Genomic DNA, 27,919 nt, shown 5'->3' with positions numbered 1-27,919 from the left:
ATATTGCAAAAGAAAGCACTGTGTAAAGAACAAACACTCCTAATAATCTTAGCCCAGATTTGAAAAACATTACAGTGTATTTCAATACACACCACCAAAGAGCCATATAGATAGCAAATAAACTTATGAAAAATTCATAACCTCATTAGTCATTAAAAAATGTAAATTATACCCGCAATGAGATATCACTACACCCTTGTTAGAATGAGTAAAATTAAAAATATTGGTTATACTAAGTGTTGGCTATGAAGCAAAACAATTGGAACCCTCATACACTGCTGGTGGGAATGTAAAGTGGCATGACCACTTTAGAAAAGAGCTTGATAACCTGTTTAAAAATTAAACATAGTACCTAACGTAGGACCCAGTTATTCCACTCCTAGATATCCACCCAAGCTATGAAAACACATGAACACAAATGCTTGAATGTGAATATTCATAACAGCTTAATTTGTAATAACTATACACTGGTGAATGGATAAAAATTGTGATATATCCTTACCATGGAATACTAGTCAGTGTTAATATAAAACACACAGTAGATACATGCAGCAACATGAATGAACTCACATATAATTATGATGAGTGTAAGAAGCCAGGCAATGAAGAATGAATGCCATATCCTTCTATGTGTATAATTTTAGTTTTAGAATACCGAATGACAAAGCAGACCACTGGCTGCCTGGATGGAGGGTGGGGGCTGGTGCAGAGAGGTGAGGGAGAAAAGGATGACACAGGCACATGCAACTTCTGGAGCTGATGGATATTTTCATTATTATGAGATGGCTTCACAATGTGTACATGTATTAATACTTAACCAAATTGTACTTTTTAAATAAGTGCAGTTTGTTGTATTTTAATTATACTTGAATAAATTGTAAAAATTCATAGTAGAAACATACAGTATTTCTTGTACATCAGGTACTATTTTCTGGCTCTTTCTAAAACATAGAAGGATATATTAAGCATCTAGCACTATAGTAGGCACTAATATATGTTAGTTGAAAATAAATCTGATTTATGTAAAATTTATTTTATGAAAATGTTTAAGATAGAGTAAAAGTTTTCTCTAATTCCATATAAAATCATAGTTTCCCTTTGATACATTTCTGGACTAAGCAAAAAAAAAAAATGCGAAGAAAAAAATTTTCCCTGGCCCATGGAACCCACTGATAAAACAGCAAGCATAGGAGCACGGTCATCCACCTCTCTCTTTTTCTCTCTCTCGAATATAGATATAGATATGATACAACACAGATATAGGCACATACACACATGCATATAAGTATTCATACAGATGTATTACACACAGAGAAATGTACCAATTTAAATCCATATAAAGTGATTAGAAACATTTTTAGGCATCTATATTAATTGGTACCTGGATGTCAGAGATTTCTGAGTCAATTTATTAACAAGATGCCTAAAGCACCATTGGTGTTCAATATTTTTTTAAAAATGAATCAATGATCATGTTCTTAGATTCCTTTCAAAAGCCTTTTTAATATTTAAAAAATATTCTAATATTTTAAATAATTAGTTTGTTTTGGTCCTGTAGCCCTAAAAGTTGCTACTACTTACGGAAAAAAAAAACTTCTAATTGAAGATGCTAAATAAAATAAATGCTGTTTCCAAAATTATTTTGGCATTGAAGTTAGTGTTATTTGTGTAACACTTTTAGAGACAACTAAAAATGTAGATAGTCACTTAATGGTTTAATATCAGGAAATAAAAAATAATACCATCTTTTCTGGTCTACTTTTCATTATTTGAATATCCTTATGCTGTCATTACTTACGAACTCTGGTTTATCAAAGGACAGAGCTCATTATAGAGTTAATGCTTTTTTTTTAAAATAGTAAAGTTAAGGCGTTAAGATGAAAAAGGTGGAGAGGGAAGATACGTGAGAAAGGAAGTAGAATGCTGAAGATTTCTATTATTAGGTGTGAAAGTTTAACAAATATGCCTAGTAGATACATAATTTCTCAAATCACCATTAGCCTTGAACTGATATTTAATCAGTTCATCAAGCATTCAATATTTACTAAACTTCTATAGTTAAGCAACTATGAGAGACACCAGAATGGATGATTCTTAAATCTCCAAGAAAGACAAAGGCTAAGGAAGGTGGTGTGAGGCTGGAAACTGAACCTTGGGAGCACAAACTTATAAGGGATGTGGGAAGTGACCCCAGTGACAAAGGAGAAAAGAAAAAATTAATACAAGAGAATCTGAGCAGTGCCACCCTGGAAATTAAGCTTATATCATTAATATATTTCCAAGTCATTTAGGACATATGGTGGACATTACTCGTGCTAATCAATATCCTGTTCTCCTCTCCTTTCAAGCATGTAGAAGACAATATTCTTCGGCCCCGAATCCATGGCAATCTGCTGAGCCCTGGCCAGTGAGTTCAGCAGCAGTGTGAGGTGGGCTCGAGCCAGGGCCCGGGGGCAGGCGTAAGATGTGCTCTCACTCTGCTCCTCTACCCTGTGTTGTGGTGGTGAAATGCCCATCCCCTTGTGTCCTTGCATGACCGTCTGAAGCAGAACATTTTATTGTGACATATAGCATGACAGAGAAATTAATTTGTACGGTGTTAAATGACTGAAATTTGAGGGTTGATTGTTTTCGAAACTTACGTTTAGCTGTTTTAACTAATAAAGGAGGAGAGGGGTTGGCATTGCTCTGTGACAGAACAGCCAAACAGATTTTGCCAGCCAGGTTTTGGTGGGTCCGTGGTGGCCTACAAATAGGTGTGATGCTATTTTAGGAGGTTTTCTCTGTCTGGGTCGAAAAAACATTATCATCAGGTGGCTCAGATGAAAGAGATAAAACGAACATAGAGCAATGGTTTTGAATACCGATTCCAGTCTCACATCCTGAACATACTTTACATTTGCATACCTGGAACCTCCATGTTGCAATCATCAGCACATTGTAGTCAGGCATCTTATCACTACAGGTCTATACAAAATGTTCAGCGATTTTCTTGAGGCATTTGGAGCTCTGATTTTCCCCAGAATTGGAGCAAGGTAAGTTATAATCATCCCTTCCAGTCAAGACACTGTGCTAAGTATCACAAGATCACTCCTCCTGGATCAACTCCAGTGGAAATCGAGAGAAATTTCAGGACAGACATGAAATTGTCAGAAGGTTCTGGGAAGACAGAGGGCTGCTTCAACCGTCATGGGAGGGGATGGTGGTCCTAGTCTAGGGCATTCTACTCTTGCAACCATTATTCTCCACTTTGCTTCAAGGCTGTCAGTGGTGCCAGAATCCACACAGATGCAGGTGTGCTCGGGTGTGAAATCGGGTGTCAAATGCTGGTTAGGAGCTTTGAAAAGCATATGGGAATCGATAAAACTTAGTCACTTCTCCTCATCTTCTGCCTCCTCACCTAAACCTCTAGGCCTGGTGATACAAACTGAGCTGGTTCTCTGGTGCCTAAGGCACTCCACCTTCAGGCTCCCACCTCCATCCTGCCCCATGAAAACACAGGATCGTCAGGTATGAGCCAGACTGGAGTTTGACCCTAGGCCTTTCCCCATGTATGTTGCTGAACAGAACAATTTATACTCCAAGGGGAATACTAATGGACAGGTTAAATAAAAAGATACCTGAGTTGTACAACTATGCCAAAAGGAAACAGCAAACTGGATCACAGAGTACATCAAAAGAATACATTTTATGACTGGGATAAGGATTCAGAATAAGCATTATAAATATGTTCAAATAGAGAAGGGAAGATAATAATAATATGAAATAATAATAAGAAAGTGTATAGAAAAAAAAAACCAAGGGCAAATATTGTGTGTAGAAAATATAGTAGTTACAATAAATAGCACAATGGATGAGGTAAAAAGTAGAATTGGTACAGCTGAGGAATTAATTAATACTTTGGGAAATTTGAGGCACTCTCTCAGAAGGAAATGGGAAAAGATAATGGAATAAAAGATGTAAAAGAAAAGTTAAGCAGTATAGAGATGATAAGTAGAAAAGCTAACATCTGGATATTTGGAGTCCCAGAAAGAAAGAAGTTAATATTTCAAGAAATACTGGAGGTAAATATCCCAGACTTAAAGATGAACGTTTTCAGTTTGAAAAAACCTATAGTAGAAGCATGAGAAAAAAAAAAGAAAAAGAAATAAAGAAAAAATTAGGCATATTATATAAAATGTAAAAATATCATGAAGACAAAGTTTTTTTTATAAACTTTGGAAATGAATCCTGTATCCCTATATGCCGACAACTATTAATTTTTTTGGTTGTGGTTATCTGTGTATGTATTGTTCATAAGAAGTTGTTATATTTCTAAGCTATCAACTTGCCTGGTAAGTGAAACAAACTGTATCAGTCAAGACTGATTATAAAGTTAATTCAACCTGGTTTGAGGATATGAATAATTCATGTAAGAGCAAAACAACTTAGTCCACAAGATCAGGGAAAATAGATTATTTTTCCTTGGATAGATGCAACATTTCCTTTGATTCTTTCAGTCATAAGGATGCAACACTGTGAATGAACCTATCATGCTACATGACAACTGTCAGGAAGTATATAGAGAGCAATATTCTAATGGGATAAAATTATAAGAAAAGTAATCTTATCCACTTAACAGCATTTATCATCATATCATATTGCAAAGTAACCTGGCTTAGGCAGGAAGCAGTTCATGTAAATTATTTAAAGTAGCATTATTACAGCCAATGAGAATTTTTGTTCTCTTCTCATATTTTTGGTCCTCCAGTTAAAAATCGGTTAAGTTTTAAGTTAGAATTATCATCGTCGTCATCGTCATCATCATCATCTTTAACATGCCACCATCCTCCTTATACCATGACTCAAAATGTAAGTGCACAGATAAAAAAAATAATTTTTTTGCCAATGATTTGCTATCCTTCCTTCCTTCCTTCTTGTCTTTTTTCCTTCCCTCCACATTTCTTGAGCACTTACTATTCAGCACTGAATGATGTTGGTGATAAAAGAGAAGAAAAACTCTGGTCCCTGACCTATGCTTAATGCAGAAGGAGGACCTCAAGCATTGGTGAGCAACTACTCCATGCCTGACAGTCCTATGCTGAACATCCTGGGGGCTGGGGATGTGAGCAAGCAGAGAATCTGGATCACAGCGATACTGATTGTATGTTACAAGCATGCTTCCAGGATGTGGGAATGAAGAACGTTGCTAGACCAGGATTTGTAGCAATGGAAAGACAAGAGCAAACATGTGACTACAGAGACATGATAAAGGCAAGCGAGGCTTTAGGGAGAAAGGGTGATTATTGTCTTCAGAATGTAGGAACACTCCCTGCCACCCACCCAACCCATGTATGTCTCTCTCTCTCTCACAAACACACACACATTCCTCAGGTTTGACTTAGGACCAAACTTAAGCACACACAATGTGATTTAAGGAACAACTCTTTCTATCTGACTCTGATGATTTAGCACTAAAAAACAAGGGCTTTCATTTGTCTGGTAACTATGACAGGGTTAAAAATGTATCTCTGACTCAGAAGTAACTGGTGGTTACCATGGAGGAGGGGTTGGGGTGGAAGTGTGGGGAGGGTGAACAGGGGCACAAAAAAGTCATAATATAAGTTGGTCATGGGGATGGTAGCGCAGTATGGAGAATATAACCAAAGATTCTGGAACATCTTTCGATGTTGACAGATAGTACCTACGCTAGTTCGGGCGAGGATTTAGTAATATGGGTACCTGCCGAACCATTGTTATATACTCAAAACCAATAGAAGATTGTATATCAACTATATGTCAAAAAAACAATTTTTAAAAATGTAGTATCTCTGAGATGGCTTGGTTACTGAGGAGCATGGGTACTAAGGCTTGGTTACTGAGGAGCATGGGTACTAAAAGCAGATTTATGATTTCCGGCTGATGAGTCATTAAGGATGGGCTTAAGTTTCAAAATAATAAAGTAATAGTGCAAAAATTGTAATGCCTTATAAGGAAGTCAGTCATCCTACTGTTTGCTAATGGTACTTAACATAATAACATGTTGATTAAACTCACTAAATTGTGGTGGGTGGCGGTACTACTTCCTTAAAAGACCAGAGGCTGTCAGATGTTAAAAAAGAGGTTAATACAGAGAGGCCCGCTTGGCAGCCAGGGCTCTATTCCAAGTAAATACTTAGATGTTCAAGTATCGGAAAGGATACTTATGGAAGTGGACATCTAGGCTTGGGAACAATTTAGGGCTCTTGTCATAGGATTTCCCGGAAAGAGAGGTCCAATTGGGCCAGCAAGGGAACCTGGATAATCTTCCCAAGCCTGTGATGGTATATGCAGTTCTTACCCAAACTCTAAATAAGCAGGCTTCTCTAATATCAAATTTGTTTCTCTATCAGGAAGAAATATTTCCCTTGAGAAGTGATTAAATGAACTTTCTACCCCAAATTCATCTTGTGTGACTTTGGGTAGAGAGTTCCTCTAGGGAGTGGGTAAGTTGATCTTTATAGTTGGAAAATCATGACCATGGGATGAAAGAAAAGGAACTGAATGATACTTTTTAAATACCAGTTGATCCTTCATAACTATAATACATTTCAGTAACATTTCAAAGCCTCTGTCATACATCAGAAGGAGACTCGAGTCTTGTACTAAGACTTTTCACAAATGAATATAGTAAGACTGAGATTAATGAACCTTGAGATTTTCTGTTTTTATTTTTATTTATTTTGGTATCATTAATCTACAATTACATGAGTGACATTATGGTTACTAGACTTCCCCCATCATCAAGTCCCCACCATGTACCCCATTACAGCCACTGTCCATCAGCGTAGTAAGATGCTGTAGAATCACTATCACTACTTGTCTTCTGTGTTGTACAGCCCTCCCCATGCCCCCGACATTATGTGTGCTAATCATAATACCCCTTTTCCCCCCTTGTCCCTCCCTTCCTACCCATCCTCCCCAGTCCCTTTCCCTTTGGTAACTGTGAGGCGATTCTTGGGTTCTGTGAGTCTGTTGCTGTTTTGTTCCTTCAGTTTTTTCTTTGTTGTTATACTCCACAGATGAGTGAGATTATTTGATACTTGTCTTTCTCCACCTGTCTTATTTCACTGAGCATAATATCCTCTAGCACCATCCATGTTGTTGCAAATGGTAGGATTTGTTTTCTTCTTATGGCTGAATAATATTCCATTGTGTATATGTTCCACATCTTCTTTATCCATTCATGTACTGATGGACACTTAGGTTGCTTCCATTTCTTGGCTATTGTAAATAGTGCTGCGATAAACATAGGGGTGCATCTGTCTTTTTCAAACTGGGCTGTTGCATTCTTAGGGTAAATTCCTAGGAGTGGAATTCCTGGGTGAGTTTTCTATTCCTGAATTTTGCTGGCTTACTTAGGTAGGATGATTCCTTCAATATACAAATCTCTTAAAGCTCAAAGAAGTCTAAGGGATGATAATCACCTGTGTGGTACACATGAACATATGTGTACTATTATTGAACTAAGTATGAAAGTTCTGTGGTTTGACTGTCTTTTTGATTAAATTATAGTTTGAGCTAAAAACTTAGTATATGCAATCTAAATTAACAAGGGCAGAATACTTTGGGGAGTAAGTGTTAGAGTTACATGTTATTTTGGGGGACTTCAAAATGGTAACTGAAAACTCACGTTAAAGATGTAACTTAAAAATTTATTCATTACCTACAACATTTCAGAAACACATCTAACACATGCAGCTATTGGAGCAATGTGGAAATATAGAAATGTCAAGGAAATGTCACTTATCTATTCATAAGTTTGATTTGATGTACACTAGTTTAATGTCTTATGGAACTGCAACTCTGTCAGTAACATCCACAATTAAGGTGGACACTCATGCAGATAAAATATACTACTGGTGTTAATCTGCTGAATTAACAGGAATTAACCTGTTAAAATGGGCTCAGATTGATTTGTTGTCTTATTTGGTTAGGTGGTTACCCAGCTGACCATTCCCTGACATTGAAATTTTGCTTGTAAGGAAAGAATTCACCCAAAATAAGAAGGGGAGAGGCAAATGCAGGAACTGTGGCTGCTTTTATTAACAGTGGTTTTCAGGTCGTGAATGGGGATGCTTTGTGTCTACCGAGTGTGATCTATGTGGTAACTGCCTTCCATTTCACAGACTCTACTCTCTCTTTATGGGATTTACAAAGGCAAAGGTTCACTTCCCGTCCAGCCCTGAGGCCCTGGCAGGTTTGACAACTGTTATGCACACTGTCTGCTTTCCACTGCTCCCCGTTCCACTGTAGGCTATACCTTCTAGACTTCTACTGTCCTCCCCAGCTGGACTCCATGCTGCTGTGATGTGGAAGCTCCACTTTGTTTTATTTCTGTGTAGTCCAATTCCTCCAGAGCACCATCAGTCAAGGCTGTATGGGTGAAACAGTTTCCCTGAAGAATTGGGAGTAATAAAAGAAAATTAATTACAACAGAGGAAAAAAAACTTTAATCTTATACCCCAAATATATCTGTTTCCCTAGTTCAAGAGAAGACAAAAAAAAAAAGACAAGTTCAGCTTCTCAGAAGAAGTCTTTTAAAGGCACACACCACTTCTGTCCTGTTCCCTTGTCTGCTTTTTCCTTTCCTCCAATGCTTACCCTTACCCTTCTATTTTTAGTAAAACTCTATTGCCTGCCCCCCAACAGGAATTTGTCTTACTCTAGTTTCCATCCCCCTCTCCAAAGAGTGTAATCCAGAAAATTAAATCACCTTCAACCATACACTTTCAATGAGGTATTTGGTCTGGAACAACATCAAGGCAGAAGTCCATGTGGGCTTTGGCATACTAAAGGCAGAACATCCTAAGCTTTAAGGTAAAGTTATGCCTTTCATCCTTCCAAGGGTTAACAATGGATAAAGCGCACACACACACACACACACACAGAGGAGAGAGAGAAAGGAACAAAGGAGAGTTTACATTTATATTAAGAAATAGAATCATTTTCCTAACTGTTCTATGATATGGGTGGTACTGTATAAGAGAATCTGTCTTCATCTCCTACCTACCCAGTTAATTGGCTTAATTTCCTGGGGCCAACAAAACTCCCCCAGATCCTTGCTCCCCGTGTAGAGATGTCTTTGTTGCATTTTCTGTTATTTTACTTCGGGGCCTTTGTATAACCACACCAACTGCCTTCCCACCTATCTTCCCTCCCTATCCTTGAACCCCTGGCAACCACTGATCTGTTCTCCATTTCTATAATTTTGTCATTTCAAGGATGTTATATAAATGGAACCATATAGTTTGTAGCCTTTTAAGATTGGCCTTTTTCTCTCAGCATGATTTTCTGGAGATTCCTCCAAGTTGTGGGGTGTATCAACAGTTTGCTCCTTTTTATTGGTAAGTAGTATTCCATGGTATGGAGGCACCACTGTTCAGCCATTCACCTGTTGAAAGATGTCTGAGTTGCTTCCTGGTTTTGACTATGATGAATAAAGCTGAGCATTATTCTTATGAAAGCTCTGAGCATTCATGTAAGGTTGTCGGGTGAAGTGATTTTTCTTTTTTCTGGAGAAAGTGCTCTGAAGTGTAATTACTGGGTCATCAGTAGCTGTGTGTTTAACTTTTTCCAGAGAGTTTTTCCAAATTTCTTTCCAGAGTGGCTGTGCCATTTTATGTTCTTACTATCAGTGTCTCCACATCCTCACTGGCACATAGCATTTTCATTACTTTTTATTTTAGCCATGACTATAGCTGTGTAGTGATATGTCATTGTGGTTTTACTTTGCATTTCCTTAATGGCCAATGATCTTAAACATACTTTTTATGTTGTATCTAAGAAGTTTATGTTTTCTAAAGTTTTACAGTTTGATGTTTTACATTTAAGTCCATGATTCATTTTGAGTTAATTTTTGTGTAAATTATGAGACAGGTTAAGGCTTAATTATTTTTTTCCCTATAGATGTCCAATTGCTCCAGCACTATTTGTTATAAAGTTGTCTGTTTTTCATTGAACTACTTTGCTTCTATGTCAAAAATCAGTTTGGCTTGTTTGTGTGAGTCTATTTCTGGATTCTCTATTCTGGTCTTGTTTATAATAGTTTTGCACTAAGTTTTGCAATGGGGTAGACTGATTCTCCCCACCTTATTCTTCCTAGTTAAGAATTTTTTTAGCTGTTCTAGGGACTGTGCCTTTCCACATCAATTACAGAATAAATTTGTCTACAAAAAACTTTCTGGGATTTTGATAGGGGTTGCATTAAACCAATAGATTAATTTGGGGAGAACTAACATCTTTACTAGGTTGAGTCTTCAATCTGGGAACACAGTGTGTCCCTCCATTTACATCTTTGATTTCTTTGATCAGTATTTTCTGGTTTTAGGCATATAAATTCTCCTGCAGTTATTTGGTTAGATTTACATCTAACTATTTCTTTTTTTTTTGAGTGATTGTAAATGATACAGATTTTTAATTTTGGTTCCCACATATTCATTCCTGGTACATAGATAAACATTAGATTTTAGTATGTTTATCGTTAATCTGAATAGTTCTAGGAGTGGCTTTTTTGTTTGTTTGTAAACTAGGTAGGTTTCTTGGGATTTTCTATGTAGGCAATCAGGTCATCTGCAAATAGGGCTAGTTTTATTATTCCCATTCCAATCTGTCTTTCTTTTCTTGCCTTATTGTACAGACTAGGAATTCCAGCACAATTTGAATAAAAGTGGTGAGAACAAATAATTTTGTCTTTCTTCCATTCTTAAGGGGAAAGCATGTCTTTCACCATTAGCATATTGTAGAGCTTTTTTATAGATGGCCTTTATCAAATTGAGGAACTTCTTTATTCCCACTTTCTTATGAGTTGGTTTTTTTGTTTTTATCATGAATGGGTATTGAATTTTATTAAATGCCTTTTCTCTATTAATTGATGAGTTCATGTGAATTTTCTTCCTTAGTCTATTATATGGTGATGACAGTGATTTTTGAATATCAAACCAGCCTTGCACCCCTGGAATAAACTTACTTGGTCATAGTGTATATTTCTTTTTATATATTGCTGAAATCTATTTGCTAATATTTTGTTGAGGAGTTCTACATCTGTATATTCATGAGGCATATTTGTCTGTAGATTTCTTTTTTAATAGTGCCTTCCTCTGTTTCATTCCTGATATTGGTCATTTGGGTCTTGTGTGTTTTTCTTGGTTTTGCTAGAGGTTTGTCAATTTTATGGATTCTCCCAAAGAACCAGATTTCAGTTTCATTCCTTTTCTCTATTGTTTTCCTCTTTCAATTTCATTGATTTCTGGTCTTGCCTTTATTATTTCTTCCTTCTACTTGCTTTGGGTTTATTTTGCTCTTCTTTTTTTGAGGGTAGGAGTTTAGGTTATTCTGAGATTTTCCTCTTTTCTCATGTACACATTTAGTGCTACAAATTTCCCCCTCAGCACTGCTTTATCTGTGTAAAGTAAAAAAAAAAAAAAAAATTAAGTGTAAAAAAAATACCTGCATTTTCAGTCATTTAAATAAATGTTTTCCCCCCCCCTTTTTTTTGTAAGAGTTCTTTGACTCATGGATTATTTAGAAGTTTGTTTTTTGTTTCAAGTGTCTGGATATTTTCCTGTTACCTTTTTGTTACTGGTTTCTAGTTTGATTTCACTGTAGTTGAAGAAGACTCACAGTATGATTTCAATCATTTTAAATTTGTTGAGATGTTTTATGAGCCAGGATGTGGTCTATCTTGGCATATGTTCCACGGGCATTTGAAAAGATGATGCATTCTCTTCTTCTTGAATGGAATGTTCCATAGATGTCAATTACATCCTATTGTTTGATGGTGGTGTGGATCCTTACAGATTTATTGTCTAGTTGTTCTATCAATTACTAATAGAGGGGTGTTGAAATCGTCAACTCTAATTGTATATTTGCCCATTTCTCTGTTCAGTTCTACCAGCTTTTGTTTTACATATTTTGCAGTTTTGCTGTTTGGTACATATATCTTGGTCTTCTGGGTATATTGGCTATTTTATCATTATATAATGTTACTCTCTGTCTCCGGTAATTTTCTTTGGTCTGAAGTCTCCTTTATCTAGTTATTAACATAGCTAACTATTGCTTTGTTTTCAACAATGTTTGCATGATATATCTTTTTTCCATCCTTTTTACTTTCACCCTGAAAATATCCTTATATTTAATATAGGACCTACATATGAATGACTGATAGTGTGTGAGGCTTAGCAAGACAGTCCCAGACCTTAGAAATATTCTGTGGCTCTCAGTGTGGTGCTGGAGCAGGAGAGAGCTGAAGGGAGAGACGGAGTACGGAAGACGGGGCCCTCCCATCTTTGGACTTGTGCACTGCAGCCAGCAGCCATAGGTGGCAGCTCTGCGCAGGGACAATACTTCTCCGGACAGATGAGTGTAAACCAAAGGACTTCCTTCCACTCCCTGTTATCACCATCTACCCATGGCCTGGTGTGGCATAGACTGTTGGAACTTTGACCCCTGTGGGACTGGGAAAAATCCTTAAGAAAGACTGGGACTCTGAAAGTGAAATAAAATGATCTGCTGATCTGAGGCTTGTTTGCCCTCAGATTCACATTCATGTCTTTCCCCTATTTGCCTCTGTGCCACAGAGGGGCTGACCCCTGCGTGCTTTTTCCTTGGTTCTCATGATACCCAGTGTCTGGGTTTGGCTAAATGGAAGGCAGTAACCAGAGACTGGAGGGCCAGAGGAGAGGAGAATCTGTGGCGCATTTTTCCCCTTTCCTTGTCATACACAGCTCCCTTGGCAGGGCTGTCTCCTGTTGCGGCAGCTCCTTCCAGGTTGGGCATACTGCCTGGCCCCTGGACTCCTGGAACCTTGCCTCCTCCTTTTACTTCTCCAACTAGGAGAAATTAGCTGTGCTTGCTAATTTCTAGATTATCTCACCAACCCCCGTTTAGCTTCTGAGGTTTTCCATTGACAGTGTCATGAATCCGTTGCATTTAATTGTCTTTATTGGTAAATATCTGAAGTGGTTTCTATTTTCCTGGTTATCTCCTCCCTGAAACAAGTGGATTTAGAGAAAAAGCGGCAATACGGTATTTCTTCATCACCAGGCTTTGTAGTTTGTTTTACATCCACTACGTTCTTATCAAATCTACCTATCCTGTTTTCTCAAGCTAGCTGCTTGCAAGGTGATATTATTTACATCAACGTATAATCCTTCCCAAACAACCATCATTTTAAAGTGATTTTCTGGGAAGGATAGGATGCCTTGAGGTAAAGGTATAACTTACACAAATAGTGTTTGAAATGGAGTGTGACTCCCCAGGTTTAGAAGGCCTTTTAGGTCACAAAGTGTATTCTGGGCTTGCACCTAATTATTTATAAGTATGCTATTTTTCTTTATAAACTGAATAGATCCTCACGGCACTTAGAAAAGCTCTGGGAAGGGCTACTGCATTATTCCCAAACCCCACACTCCCTTCAGCCACAGTCCTTGCAAGCCACAGCTGATCTGAATTAAGATAGTGCCAGTCGGATTCTTGAGGTAGCAGAGACCTGTCACTGAGGGGCCACACATAAAGCTATTATTAGCCATCAACTGCCTGGTGAAAGGGTTTATTAGGTGTTCTTTGTGACACTCAAGAACTGACCGAAGGTTTTGATTGGGTGAGGAGTCAGGGCTTTGATGGGAGTATGGAACACCACCTGGGAGGGAGGCAATACGGAGACAATGCCCTCTCTCGAGGGCTAGCCTTGAGCCTAATAAATTTAAAGGCAAATTAGAATTTTACTGCTTTTGGCCAAAGAACTGCCAAACTTTCAGAGCAAAGGGCAAGTACAAGACATTCTTATGAAAAGGTTATAAGATTTCAGACAGGACAGAATGAAAGTGAGTTTCTGAATATGTACAATGTTTTGGTAGTGATTTTACGAGAATAATCATTAGAACAATACACTACTGTGTTGAATGGATTATAATCTGAAATAACTTTCAGTTATTGAGAGGTGTAAATTTGGAAATGCATGTAAGAAGGCCCGGCACTTAGTGAGAGTTAAATAAATATATTCTTATCCATGAGTTTATTAACCAGTTTGGCAGAGAAAATGTATATGACTTGAGAACAGAAAATCTTGAAAAAAGAATTTCTTACAAGACTGGAAATGATCAAACTTGAAGATTCAAAAATAGCTAATAGGAATCTGAATTTGAATTTTACCCTTCCCGGCACATTCACTAGATATTTACCAGTTTTCTAAGATTGACCCTAGAATTTGTAATTTCATGGGCTTCTAGTCATCTCTGCTGCTGCTCAGTGTTGAGTCCTTTAAGCAGAGACTCACACAGGACACACATGGCCACACCACTTGACTGGGGAAACCTGACTGTTGCCAGTCCTGTGAGTTGGAGTTCTGGAGTTGGAGTGCCAGGTTTGGACTGGGGCGGAGGTGTTAGGACTCCTCCCCGCCGACCTCACCTCGTCCCCAGCTGGCAACCCCTCCCCACCTCCGCCCACTTCTTCAGGCCTCTTAGCGGCTTTCTCCAGCCACTCCGCCTTCCTCCGGGTGTCTGAGCCGGGCGCAGGAGGCGGGCTCAGCGCTGACGGGCTGCGCCTCCGCAGCCCGAGGGAGGAGGGCGGGAAGGCGGGCGGGGGCGGAGGAGGAGGCGGAGACTACGCCGGGCGGTAGCTGGCGCCGAGCGCGGTGGGAGAGGAGAGGGTACCCGGCTTGCTCGGCTGGCCGCCTCGGCCCGGATCTCGGCGCCGCCGTCCTGAGCCTCTCCCGCCCTTGTCTCCGGCTCCGCGGCCCAGGCACGGCGGAGGCGGCGGAGCTGTGGGTCACCGGTAGGTTGCACGAGGACGGCGGTTCCGCCTGCAACCTTTTGTGCTGCAGAAAAGGTGGTGGTGAGAGAATGGTGGTTTGGGGGTGCCCCAGTTGCCGAACCCCGGTCCCAACCCCAGGCGCGGCGCCGCCTCATCCTCCCTGCCTCGTGTCGGGGCCGGGCGCGCGGTGCCCACACGGTGCTGGGAGCCCCGGCCCGGCGGGCCTCCGAGATGGGCGGCGGGGGTGGCTCAGCGGCTCCCGGCTTCGACGGGCCGGTCCCAGGGCTCCCTAGCAGGGGCCTGGGGGCTGGTGAGCTGGGTGGGGCCCTTGTGGGGTGCGGGGAGCCCGCCGCTCCTTGGCACAGGGGTGGGGCCGGGGACGCCGTGAGTGTGCAGCGCGTGTGAGTGTGCGGGGGCGTGCGCCCCGTGTGCGCGCAGCGTGCGCTCGCCCGTGAGGTGCGGGCACTCGGGGGCTAGGCGACCCGGAGCGCCTCTCCCCGGTGCGGCGGTGCGGAAGTTGGGACGCGTTGGCGCGCACGCTCGCTCCTCTGCCGCCACCGGACCGCGGGCCTGGCGCCCCATTGAGAAGTAGTTTTTTCCCGGGCCTGCTGCGCCTCCGGCCGCGTGCCCTCGCCGGGCTCCGGGGGCGACTGTTGCGGCCAGATAGCGCCCCGGGGCGAGCCTCGCGGCCTTATCTCGCCGGCCCGCCCCGCTGCGCTGCAGTCTGGAGGTGAGGCCGCCCGCGAGCCCGCAGCCCGCGCCCGCTGCGCGTCTGCCGGTGCGGCGGGGGCGGACGGAGTGGCTGTGGCCGGGGGCGCGCGTGGGGCCCGGGGCCAGGAGCTGGCCAGAAGCGAAAGCGGCAGATGCTGTGCACCGCCGCTCTCGCCCCACCTGTCGCAGGTGGACTTCGGGGCGGGTGGGAAGCAGTCAGACCTTGAGCTGGCAGCCCCAATTGTGAAGCTGCCAAACTCTCTCTAGTGGTGGAATCTGCAAATCTCTGCCAGAAAGGAGACGGGAACACGAGGGGAATGATGGTCCCGTCCTTTTCCCCTTGCAAGTGTTCCACATCCTTAGCGTCTCCCTGCTTCTCTTATCCACGCCAGTTTGCACCCGGGTGGGTTGGTGATTTGTATGGAGCCAAGATGCCGAGTGTGTATGTGTATGGCTGCCGGTTTACAGGTAAAACTGAGGCTGGGAACTTTTTAATCCCTTGAAGAAGAATGGAGACAGTAGCATTTCATAGCGTGCTTGCTATTCCTACCCGAAAAAGCAATTCTTGCACAACATTCCTGACGTTACAAGACTCGATTTTGTATTGTTTTTCTCAGAAGAGCCATCCCACAATTTTAGAGTTGTTGGTCGCTTTATTTATTTATTTTTAACCCTATAAAGCAGGCTGGACATTGATTAGGAAGCTAGAAGAGACCTCCCAAAATCAATTTTCCCAGGCAAAATACAGTATTGGTTATTATTGCAGAAGTGTTGGTACTTTATTAATTCAAGACCATGATTTATTCTTACATAGTTATGTCTAATGATTGTTCTACAGATTTTTCTGTGTTTTTATGTAACTGTGTATGCATTATAAACTTAATAAAATGACCAGGATTAAATATAAGGATTAATAAGCTCAGAGACCTCTTGATTTGAAAAGGACTGGTGTTTGGAAGATGCTTCTGCCAACATTTTAGTTTACTGAACTGAAAATGAGACTGTTTAGTAGTAACTGTTCCAGTATATAAGATATAGAGTTACTCATTGACCTTACATAACGGTCAGTGAAATGTTTACTTTTTCATTTTGTGTACTTTGGAGACCTGTTGTATACCTTTAAAAGTATATAATGTCGTGGGAGTAATAATTTGTGTACAGGATTTAAATTTTCTTTGCTGACTTATATCCTCTGGGGGGAAAATCAGCTCTTTCCCCCAGAGAGAACTCTGATTTTGTCACCAACTTATCAAAATAAGTTCCTAGATTTAAGTTTTCATCTAGAAGGTTAACCAGTTCCATTGTGTACATCTGTCCTGTTTTGGTTATGCTTCCTAAGGTGCAAATTTCTTGTAAAGACTGCATGTAGACCTGCAGTTCCACTTACTATCGGCCATATTTGTAGTGAAACCGAATTTTGTCTGCAAGTAGGATCTAAAAAAGGATGACTTCACCTAATGATGAAAAGCACTGGTAATCTAGCTTTAACTTCTACTAGCACACTGGAGAGAAAATGCTGCATTTTAAAGGACTTCGCTGTTAAAAGAACTGATAGTAGAGAGAGAAACACATTTTTGTCTTAACCAATTATGGATTGTCTCACTACTTTGGTCAGGTTAATGATTTGTTTGTAAGGTCAAGTTTGGTTTCAGAAAAGTCACCCCACTTATCAACTCTTCTGAAAATTTACTCATCATTTCGTTTTTATGAGTTGCAAATGGAAAAATAAGATTATTTTAAACCTGTAAGATTAGTGTGTAGGTATAGCTAAGCATTTTGTTTACGTTGTCTGTGTTGTACTTTGGCAGTTAAACCATTTTTTTTCTGCTCAGGGTTCTGTTACTTGAGAGATGTTTTAATCCTTCTCTTGTTTTTAGAGTTATCTTTGAGACTAGTGGTTACAAAATATTTTCATTACTCAAGATGGAACTTTTAAGATTTGTTCATTTTTTTCCAAGTGCTTTTTCATTATTGGTCTCTCTTCAAATAGCCACTCTGAAAAATACCGTTTCATTTTTTCCTTCATGTTTTGGTAGCTAGAACTAGAACTACTAGAACTACTCTGTTTTCTTTGCCTAAACTGTATCTTGCTTTTCATAATATAATCTCTAATGATTACTTGGATTTATGCAAGAACTATGTGATGGCCTTCATATTTACAACCTTACAATTTGGAATAGATTTTAATTTTTCTTCTTTGTATTTTGTTAGTGGATCTAAGCTGAAGCCTGAGATATATGGCTTATGTTGTGTGTAGGGATTTTGTGAGGGTTTGAACATTTCCATATGGAACTTCCTGTGTTTTGGGAAAAACCACTCCCCTGTCTGGGTTCCCCGGGCCATTCAGCTTTACTGTTAAGATGCACTAGATTTATGTCCATGTCTGTCTGCCTGCCCTTCTTGTCTGGTCTCAGGCTTCACTTGTTGTATTTGTTCCAGTGGCTGTAGAAGGCTAGGACACGGTAAGGCTCAAGAAATAACTGTTGAATGACTGAATCAATAAATGAATAAAGTGGCTGAGTGGATACAGCCAAAGAAATACTCCTGCGATCTGTATGGACAGCCACAATGCAAGCACAAGAGCTTTTCTTTCTCCTCTCTTCTCTTTTCTTCTTTCTTCATTGCCTTTCTATTTCTATATATTATTTTTCAGTGAGATAACAATACAATCACCAAACAGGGACATTTTTGAGAGATAAAGGGGGTGGTGTAAATCATTGTGCCAAAGCACCAGCTATAAACTGAGACATCTGGTCACCCTACTTATGAAGGCCATTCTTCTTTGTTTACCTGTGATGAAAACTATCATCTTGCCTGAGAAGTTTGACATATTTGCTATTTAATGTTCTCAAACTCTTCTATTTGTAGAGGCTTCATTTGCGGTCAAATATTGGGTGTCTTTTGCTTAGTCCCCCATGGCTTCCCTCTCCAGAGGCCTTGCAGGCATGCTTAATTTTTCCTGTTTTCATTGCTTACAGGATATGTCTTAGGGGCTTTCTATGTGTTTCAGCTGCTTATAGCTGTATGCATTTTATACTCTACCCTTTGCTCTGCTTATTTTAGTCTGTTTTTCTCTGCAGCTAAAATTCAGCCCATCTTGTAGGAATTTCATGTAAGTTCTTCTCTCTCTTGCTGTTTTTGAGAGATTCATTGATGTCTTGCCAAACCTTCATGTTCAAAACACTGGACAAAATCAATTGCAAGTGTTAGAGATTTACAGATTTTTAAAGTATTCTAAAAATGTTATTTCAACCTATAACTCTGGATTTGAAAGCAGAGGAGCCTTAAGGTTTACCCAGCTCTTGCACCAGAGCTGATATGCAAGTCTAGGAAATAGTCGGTAATTTCATAGTGAAAACAGTAGTGAGTGACTCATTCTCCCTCGTGTGCCAGTGTCATCGGGTTTTAAAGTCAAACTGATTGGTGTTCAGATTCCTGCTCTGACTCAAACAGTACTGGATCGAATACTTTAAAATGAAGAATATTTTCCTCATGGAATGAAGATTAAAAGAAGTGTAGCTCTTGGTGTGTGTATATATATATATATATATATATATATATATATATATATATATATAGTAGGTGCTCAGAAATATTAGTTTCTTTTTATTTCACTTCCCCGTTAAAAATCCAGTCCTTTGGAACTTAACATTACAATCTTCTAATTGTTTGCAATGGGAGACTGAGGTAAAGCCCTTACTATGATTTTTTACTAGATTGTCTTATAGACAGTCCCTTAAAGAAGGTATATTCTTATATTAATTCCTGACCTCGTTCTTTTAATTTAAAGATTTTTCCTTCTTTTCACTGTCTTTATCATCTTAGCACGTATGCACAGATGGCAGGCAGTCACATACAAAACGCTAAGCAGAGTCAAAAATGAGTAAGGAAATTGGAAGTGTAACAGAGCTCCTGTACCTTGGGCTTCGCGGGAGTCATTCCCTTGGACTCTGTTTGTATTCTATTTTTGGCTTGGCACTGGCATAATAGGGATAATCAGTTACTACACTTTGTTTACTATGAAATTACCAACCATTTCCTAGACTCTCCTATCAGCTCCAGTGCACGAGTTGGATAATTACTTTAAGGCTCCTCTGCTTTCAAATCTGGAGTGGAGTTTTAGGTTGATTTTTCTTTTGGTATTGAAAACAATGTTGGGAAATAACTTTTCAGTGCATTTAAAAGCTTGAAAAGAAACTATCACCAAATATAGGATGCAAATGATATGAAAATTTGAGTGAGATTTTAGACTGTTTTTCCAACTATTCTTTATTTAGACTTAAAACAGATTCAGATTTTTCTAGTGTCCTACCTGGATTTTTCTATCTAAATTTCTAAAAGTCTAAATGCAATCTACCTCACATTGTGGTAGAGGTAGCCCTGGAAAAAGTAAGTGGAAATACCGTGTTCGGCATCCAACCATATTAACTAGCAAGTATTGATTGATAAATTTTTTTTCCTGCCTGGTAACTTGGGATTTAAAAATACTCAATAGGCCCTTAGGAGAAGGGGTCCATCCATGATTTAGAATTATTTTATGTAAGACTCTCCACTGTGTGCCTTAGAACCCTGACATTTTTCAAATTGGAAATAACCCTAGAGCTCCCTCCAACCATGTCACAAATGAGGCAGTATAACCTTTAAGGAGCCTCCCTACATATATGAAAAAGATAGAAATTAATTGTATATTTTTCAGGAACACAGTTATTGTATGGAAACTATATCTGGGCTCATCAGTGCTCAGAGGCCACATGTATTTAAAGGAATGTCAGTGGGCTTTGGCTCAGGTGGGTTGGGTTTCAGATTGCTGCTCTCATTGTTACTTGATTGAATACTTCACAATGGGGGTCACACTTTTCCTCGTGGAGTAGTTGCTGAAATAAAATGATATGAGTGGCTTGTGGGTTTTGGCATAAGAACGTGCCCCCAAATAATAGTTTCTTTATATTTCCCTGCCCCATTAAAAGTCTTTAAATACTTAAATAGGAAATCACTGTGAACTTTATAGCATTAGTATTGAGGAAACTCTTTGGGGGTGATTATATGAAATAAAAATGTTGCTGTTAGTTAACAATTTTTGTTACATTACAGTTCACTTTATGTTTAAACCAGAGGCTTCATTGGTGAAGTAGAGCCGGTTCACAGTTCCTGAGTTTTCTTGGTAACCTATTTGAAAATAGGTTGTGGCAAAAGAAATGTAAGGGTGTGTGTCTGTTACCTCAATCTAAAGAAGTTCCAGAGGCTGATCAACATGTTAGTTTCTTGGAGTGATGGCTCTGGGTGCATTACCTCCTCCCAGTTTCCCAAGCAGAGGAAGCAAACGCCTTTAATTCAGTAGTCATCTATTACCTTTGGATAAAACTCTTCTGTACTGCTAAGGACAGTAATAAAATGACAAAGTCCTTGCTTTTTCCCTTGCTGTTTATATTCTGTGTGAGGACGTTTTGGACTATTGCCAGTTTGTAAGACTCAGTGTACCTACATGGGTGAAATAATCCATTCCACTCATTTGGGTCCCCGCCCCCAACACCAAGAAGAACCTAAACACAACAACAGAGAGCTGGACAACCTTTAATGGTGGAAAGGACTTTGGGGAATTTCTTGGCCTCAGGAAATTAACCCAATTAGGTGAGGTGGTAGGAGATGAGGATAGATTGTCTTACACAGTAGCTCCCCAGGTAAGAGGGGAAGGCACCGAGGAGATGCTAGAAGCCTTAAACAGTGTGGTAAGTCCAAAGAAGTATTTTTCAAGTTGTTCTTTTAAAAAAAGAATGTTTCCAAGAGCCTTCTCATAACTTTTCTCAAGCAGTCTTAGGAAGGGTTTTGATTGTTGTTGTTTTATGGCTAAAATGAGTAGACATTTATTTGCATAATAATAACATCACACATCCAGAGAGGGCCTTGCAGCATTCAGAACATGTTCACCTCCCTCATCTCATTTATTCCATGTAACAACTACATGGGGCAGAAAGGGTGGAATTGCCCTGATTTTAAAGATTGCTATTTATGCTGGGTCAGGAGGCAGAGTTTTTAGCAGGGCCAGGGGTAGGACATGTTCTTTTAAGGTCAGCCTTAGCGTTACTTTTTCCTGTGAATCTGTTGAACACATGAATAGGACTAGGGTGGTGGAGCCAATTTTAAACCCCTGTGTTTCCTTATCTCTTTATTTAGCCCAACTAGCTACTGTTAGTCTCCAGATAGAGTTTAAGCAACACAGTACAGAGGAACAAGCATGATAAAATGTTTGAGGTTTAATTTAGTTCAACAAACTCCAGTTACTTTAATTAAATTAATCAATATTGTATCCTATATAACCTGTACCTGGTGTTAGTACCTCCTGCTAGCTTAATCCTGTTTTGCAGTTAGAATTGTTATAATTGCTTTATAAGTTGTGCTACTTGTTAAAGGTTTATTTTTGTATTTCATGTTTAGTTTCTGGAGTAGAGCAGAAAAATTATTATGCCTGTGTTCCCTTGGGACTCATTGGAAATTGTACAGTGACATCTTCTGGGATTTAGTCTGGTGAGTTTTATTTTGCTTTTTCTGTTCGTTAACCAGTTGTATGAACATAATCTGATGTGTTTCAAGGACTACATAAACAGATGAACGTAAAATGCCAGTATATTATTACAAATGTGTATACTATTATGAAATTTTTAATGGTGAGAGCTGAAATTATTATTGCAAAAGGCTAGCATTACTGTATTTGAAATGTTTGACTTTTTGATTGAGTAGGTTTTCCTTTTTTTATTCCTACAAGAGAAGGAGGTCTTATGAAATAATATTTCAAAACATAATAGTTGAGAGATATTGCTGTAGTTGCAGGGAAGTTTTAGTAAAAACATTAATTACCGGAGATTGGCAAAATAATTTGCAGAAAGTTCTAGTTGTATATTATTAGACATGAAGAATGGTAAATGGGTGACTGAAAGGAGGATCATTTTCACTTGGTCATATAGCAGTTCACTGCAAAGGTGACATCCTTTTCATCACACCATGACTTTAAGCTGTTAAAACGATGCAATGTTGTTGTCTTCCTTTAGTTGTCCTTTTGCAGTGTGTCATCTGTGTATCTGTGCTTAACACTGTTGTCCACGTGACTTCAAGTCTGAAGGGGAAAAAAATTTCATAATGACCTTTGTAGCTCTTTTAGCATTTTAGGAACTATATTCGTGCGAGTTCATGCTTTGGTATGTCATTCTGCTTGGCCAGTATCTTTGTAGATCTTTTCTTTGAATGAGATTGGTCTGTCTTGGAAAAAGCAGTTGCATAATTGACTTCTAGATCAGCTGTCAGCAGCAGAATGATTCAAAGGAATGTTGGGGAAAACCAAACACTTTTGTTCTATTAAGTAGATAAAGCGAAAATGCATTTTAAAATATTAAAAAAATGGAAACATTACATTTTTCAGTTTTGAGGAAACCAAGGAGTTTGAAAACCATTAAGTACAAAGTGCTTTTAGAGGATATTAAATAGGAAATAATGTGTTTCATCCAATTTAAACAAAGCATATAAAACTGGAAGCAATGAGTAGAAGCTATAGGAATGTGTGTGCATGTGTGTCTCCACATGCATATAAGTGTTCATACGTATGTACACATAATTCACATAATTATAGTTATGTATGCAAATAAAAGGACATTCTAGTAGACATGCAACAGGTGAAATGAACCAACTTGATAGGTAGTGACTTACCTGTCATTGAAGGGGTTCAGACATAGACTGGACAAACATAAACATTCCTTCTGATTCTGAGATCATACACTTTGAAGAATTTTAAAAATGGAGGACTATGAGAAACTTGGAAATACATGACAGCCTTCTTTTAAAGTGTAATTTATATACAGTAAAATTCACCCTTTTAGTATAGTTTGAGGAGTTTTGACAAATGTATCCAGTTGTATAATGACCATTGCAGTCAATATGTAAAATGTTTTCATCACCCACCAAAATTCCCTTGTGCCTCTATTAGGAATGAACTCTTGGTTCAGTGACACATGGAAGTCAGACTGAAATCAAAAGTCAAGAAAACAGATAAGCAAGTTTATTAGTACATTGTGTAATAGAGTGGGCTTCAACCTAGTGTCAGAAGGCCCCAAATATTTGGGGAAGGTTCTATTTCATGGGGCTTGCAAGAGGTTTTTAGGAGGGGTATTGTTAGGCAAAACAAGTGTTGACTGACAGACTGGCAATGATGTAATCTAATTACTACTGCGCATGCTCTTTCCCAGAATTCTCTCTAATTGCCCACCAAGGGGGGCAAAACCGCCATGCAGGTTTATTTTAATGACTTTATAATTAGGAAAGGTTATTTTAGGGTACCCCAGAAGCATGCCCACTTGGACTCCAGCTTGTGGAATGTCTCTGTGGTTTTACTCCTCCTGCTAGGAATTTTCTCACTGGTGGAAGCTCTCTGTGGTCTCAACTCATTAGTCTCAACTTCTCTGTGGTCGCCCTGACCTGTCTTCCTGCTTATCTCTGGCTTCCTGCCTTTGCAGTCTGTCCTTTCCTCTCAACCCCAGCCCTTGGCAGTCATCAATTGATTTCTGTCCAGATGGTTTTGCTTATTCCAGTATGTCATATAAGTGGAACCAGTATTTGCATTTTCTGTCTACTTCTTTGACTTGGTGTAATCCTAGTTTGCTCCTTTTCATTGCTGAGTGGTACTCCACTGTATGGATGGTACAGAGTTTCTTTTTCATTTTCCTATTGGTGCACATTTGGATTGTTTCCAGTGATTATGAATGAAGCTATTATAAACTTTCACATTCAGGACTTTGTGTAAACATGTATTTTCATTTTTCTTAGTAAGTACCCACAAGGAGGGTATTGGTGGGTTACTTAATAAGCATTTATTTAGCTTTATAAGAAACTGCCAAACTGTTTTCCAAAGTGACTGTACCTGACAGAGGCTTCTGGGAAGCTAATGTAACTATGCCAAAGTGTATACAGTTGAAGGAGTCTGATTCTCTTTCAGCACAGATCTATTTTTATTTTAAACCCAGTTTTAACAAATTTGGTTAGCAGATATTTTTTCAGCCTACAGTTGATTAGAAATAGTAAATTAGAAAGCTTTAGGGAGAGATTGTTAGCGATTGGAAGAATCCAAAAATGATATCCACAAATATGACTATAGTCACTGATTTTTTAAAAAAAGACAGGAACTTACAGGAGTGAAATTCTTCTATTGCTAACTTCTATCTGACAGGTTCCTAAACACATCTGCATATTGGAATCACAGAGGAATCTGAAAAATTTCAGAGTCCTAGGCTATACCTTCAGTGAAATAAATCACAAATCTCAGTAGAGCACAGAAATCAGTATTTTTTTGAAATTTCTTGGATGATGTCAGTCTGTAGACAAGTTTGGGAACCATGTGATAGAAACAGCCTGATGAAATTGAAGGAACACTAGACTGGGAGCCAGGTGATTGGGAACTGGCTGCATGTCTTGAGACCTGGTGTCTGTGTTGTCTTCTTTGTAAGCAGAAGTTCTGGGTAGATGAACTCCATGATGATTCTGGCATTAAAACTGTATGGTTCTAGCTATCACACAACTGACTGTGGTCATACTTAGGAGCCTTCATTTCCCAAGGAATGGCTCTCTCGTCAGTAGTTGGTGTCCTGAACCTCTTGAAAAAGATTTTGTTCACATGATGACATCTTTCTTCTATATATTTAGGTAGTTCTGCTTTCTCTTAAATAGTATTGCTGAGTGTTGCTGAAAACAATTGGGATGTATGGAGCAGCTTTATGATTACTGAGGATGACTTTTTTTGATACGCTTCATTTTAAAAAAAAATTCCCAGAATGTAGAATTCCTGTGAAACTTATTTCAATTGTGAAACTTATTAGCTATGTTCAAAGTTGGTGTAAGGAGCTAAGGCATCTAGGTTATGTTTTCAAAATGTTGCTCCTTGTACCAAATGTGGAGAAAGTTTGGCCTCTTGGGAAATATTCAAAGCTGAGCTGATTGCATACAGGTCATGGTCCTTTGCGTGTGTTTATCTTGGTGCACCAGGTCCCCATGCATGTGTGGTGTGGTTTGGACCTGTTTGCAGCCACAATTCACAAGTCCCATGCTGTACTCAGGTTTTTAAAAAGTGCACTGTATACATTTTTCTAGCAAATATTAAAGTGTCACCTGTGTCTGGTTTTGTCTAGTTTTGAATCCTCGTATGTTTCAAAGAAGTACAGTGGCCTCCATGAGCAATATACGTGAGTGTCATTGTTGCCGATTTGCATTGTGAGGGAATTTGATACTGAAGACCCTTAGGTGCCATTTAAATTTTTATTATTTGTTCCTGGTACTTGTTTAAGAAACTCAGTTTTCAAAACATTGTTGAACTACATGTTGGCTTTTCTATTGTTGTATTTTCTCTTCTAGACTCTTAACGTCCACAGAAATTTTTGCTGCTTCTGTTATTATAGAAATGCTTCTTCTATTTTTTGTTACCAGTTTTTGTTTTGCCTTAAACTATCTCTGAAAGGCATTAATGGTAGCAATAAGGATGTCATTAGTCTCTGGTCTGTAGTGCTTGGCAGTGTGGAAGGTAGACTGGGCCTGATTCCTCGGTTACATTTATTGATGCAGTGGGGGTGTGCTTTCCGCACGTACCTGCAGTATTTACAAGACTGCATTGTAATCCATCTTGGCAGTATGCTCTTATAGTACAAGGTTTATTTTCTTGTATGAAACAGAATGCTTAGTCATGGATAGGTTTGATAAAAATAGCAAACACATTAGGCAGATTTTTTTTATATATGAAGAAAACACTGCTAAGCACAGGCCATCTCCAGTTGTAGTCATGGTATTCAAGTGTCCTGATCATTGCCTTTTCATAAGAAATTTTGCAGTACAAAAGTGTTGGACATTCATATATGAAGATATGTTGACTTTGAGACCATTCAGTTTTTATTGTCTTTACCATCGTTCTTTTTTTGTAGAATTCCAGAATTGGAACGTAACCAGGCTTCTTCCTCTTAGCTGGGACAGTACCTACACCACTCTGTCCAGTTAGTGGAGAACCTGAGGGTGTTGATTGTGTAACTGCTTTCAGGCTCTTGCTCTAGTATTTAAATCAAGTCAGGAAATTCTCAGGGATTTAATAGCGTAAACAGGTTTGTTTTCAGTCACATTGAAGAGTGGAAGGTATGCTGCTAATGTAAAAATGAAACATTTGCCAATCAGTGTTGTCTTTTCTGAAACCTAGCCTCTGCCTCGCTTTCTTAGTGCCACGCAGATATTCTTTAGAAAGGCAATATGTAAGTGAAAAGGGTCTTAAAAAAAAATCCAAGTCATGTGCAGGCATTCTGGTTGCACCATTCACATTCCTACATAAAGATCACAATCTAAAGATGTTGTGTATGTGGCAATATGCTGCAGAGACCAATGAAGCCACGTAAAAGCTGTTAGTTTTGAGAATATGCTGCAGAAGACTGATGCTTGTATAGGTAAAAAGTGCACTTTTCCAGCCCTAAGAATTGCTCATCAGAAGTTCAGCAGGTAGCAGCTGTATATGTAATAATTTAGAAGGAGCCTTTACATATTCCAGTGCAATGAGATTCTAATTCAGAAATTTTTAAGAGTATTGACCTTAGTTACCAGATTAAATACTTGTTTTAGAGGACATTGAAAATGCTAATTTCTGTTTTCTACAGAAGTGTGTTGTTTACCTCAGCAAAGTATGGTACGTTTCTTACACCAGGCTGTGTGGTTGACATTTATGGAGCTCTTAAACCATATCTGTTTCCTCTACTTGACAATCTAGGTAAATCAGTGTCTGTCAGGTTGATGCCTGAGCATCCCGAGCCAGGTGATACTGTTTTTTGGTGTTAGGACTGCTGGGAACTTAGCCAGTGATAATGATCTGACAGTAGAGTCTGTTTCATGTCTCCTCATCTTTTGATCTTTATACATCACTTCACTCGCTCATTGTCTTCAATCTTCTAGTCTTCTTGGAACTTAGTTTCTAGATATAGGTTATTTCTGGCTTTTTCTCTTAAACCTTTTACTCCTGCCATTCTTCATCCTCAAGTGCTAGGCGGTCTCAGATGCGGCAGAGTGGGCTTAGTATAGAGACAAACTTGTGTGATCATGTTGACTGTAGAAGCCTGTGCCCTGCTCTTCACTGTGACTTTCTACAGTGTCAGCTTGCTTAGCAATTTTTATCCCTCATCGGCAGAAAAGATGACTTACAGCCTAGCCTCTCTTGAAATTCAGGATGGGGTGGGCTGTGAATTCTTGGATTTTAGAACATTTATAATATACTAAATGAGAATTTAGTAAGGTAACTGGTGGAAGTCCATGGACTGTCACGGATCGCTCGATTTGGAGGGGACCTGGACCAGTGTGTGACTTGGTGTAGACTGACTGCTGGAGTATCCCACCCTCTCTTTGGGAGGGACATGCAGTCTGCGTGCACCTCGTTTCCTCC

The 27,919-nt window shown here is 39.3% G+C and overlaps 1 protein-coding gene across 10 annotated transcripts in view; it reads left to right on the top strand.

Moving 5' to 3' along the window:
• Nucleotides 1-14,473: 14,473 nt before the first annotated feature.
• The window catches only part of MACIR (macrophage immunometabolism regulator), a 64,422-nt gene continuing 50,976 nt past the window's right edge, over nt 14,474-27,919 (top strand). The window contains exons 1-3 of one of the 10 annotated variants that reach the window (XR_012130033.1): nt 14,474-14,793; nt 21,916-22,005; nt 25,647-25,700. Coding sequence is in view for 4 of the 10 variants with exons in the window: in XM_073233293.1 (XP_073089394.1) it covers nt 25,661-25,700 (40 nt within the window). In the remaining 6 variants the exon portion in view is untranslated. Of the gene's footprint in view, nt 14,848-15,363; nt 15,503-21,915; nt 22,006-25,646; nt 25,701-27,919 lie in introns of those variants that run through there. The other 9 variants (XM_073233293.1, XR_012130026.1, XM_073233283.1 and 6 more) reach the window with 9 other exon arrangements.

Source organism: Manis javanica, chromosome 1, assembly GCF_040802235.1.
Source record: "Manis javanica isolate MJ-LG chromosome 1, MJ_LKY, whole genome shotgun sequence".
NCBI classification, from domain to species: Eukaryota; Metazoa; Chordata; class Mammalia; order Pholidota; family Manidae; genus Manis; species Manis javanica.
The sequence above is the reverse complement of the archived record's forward strand: the minus strand, read 5'-3'. Positions and strand labels throughout refer to the sequence as shown.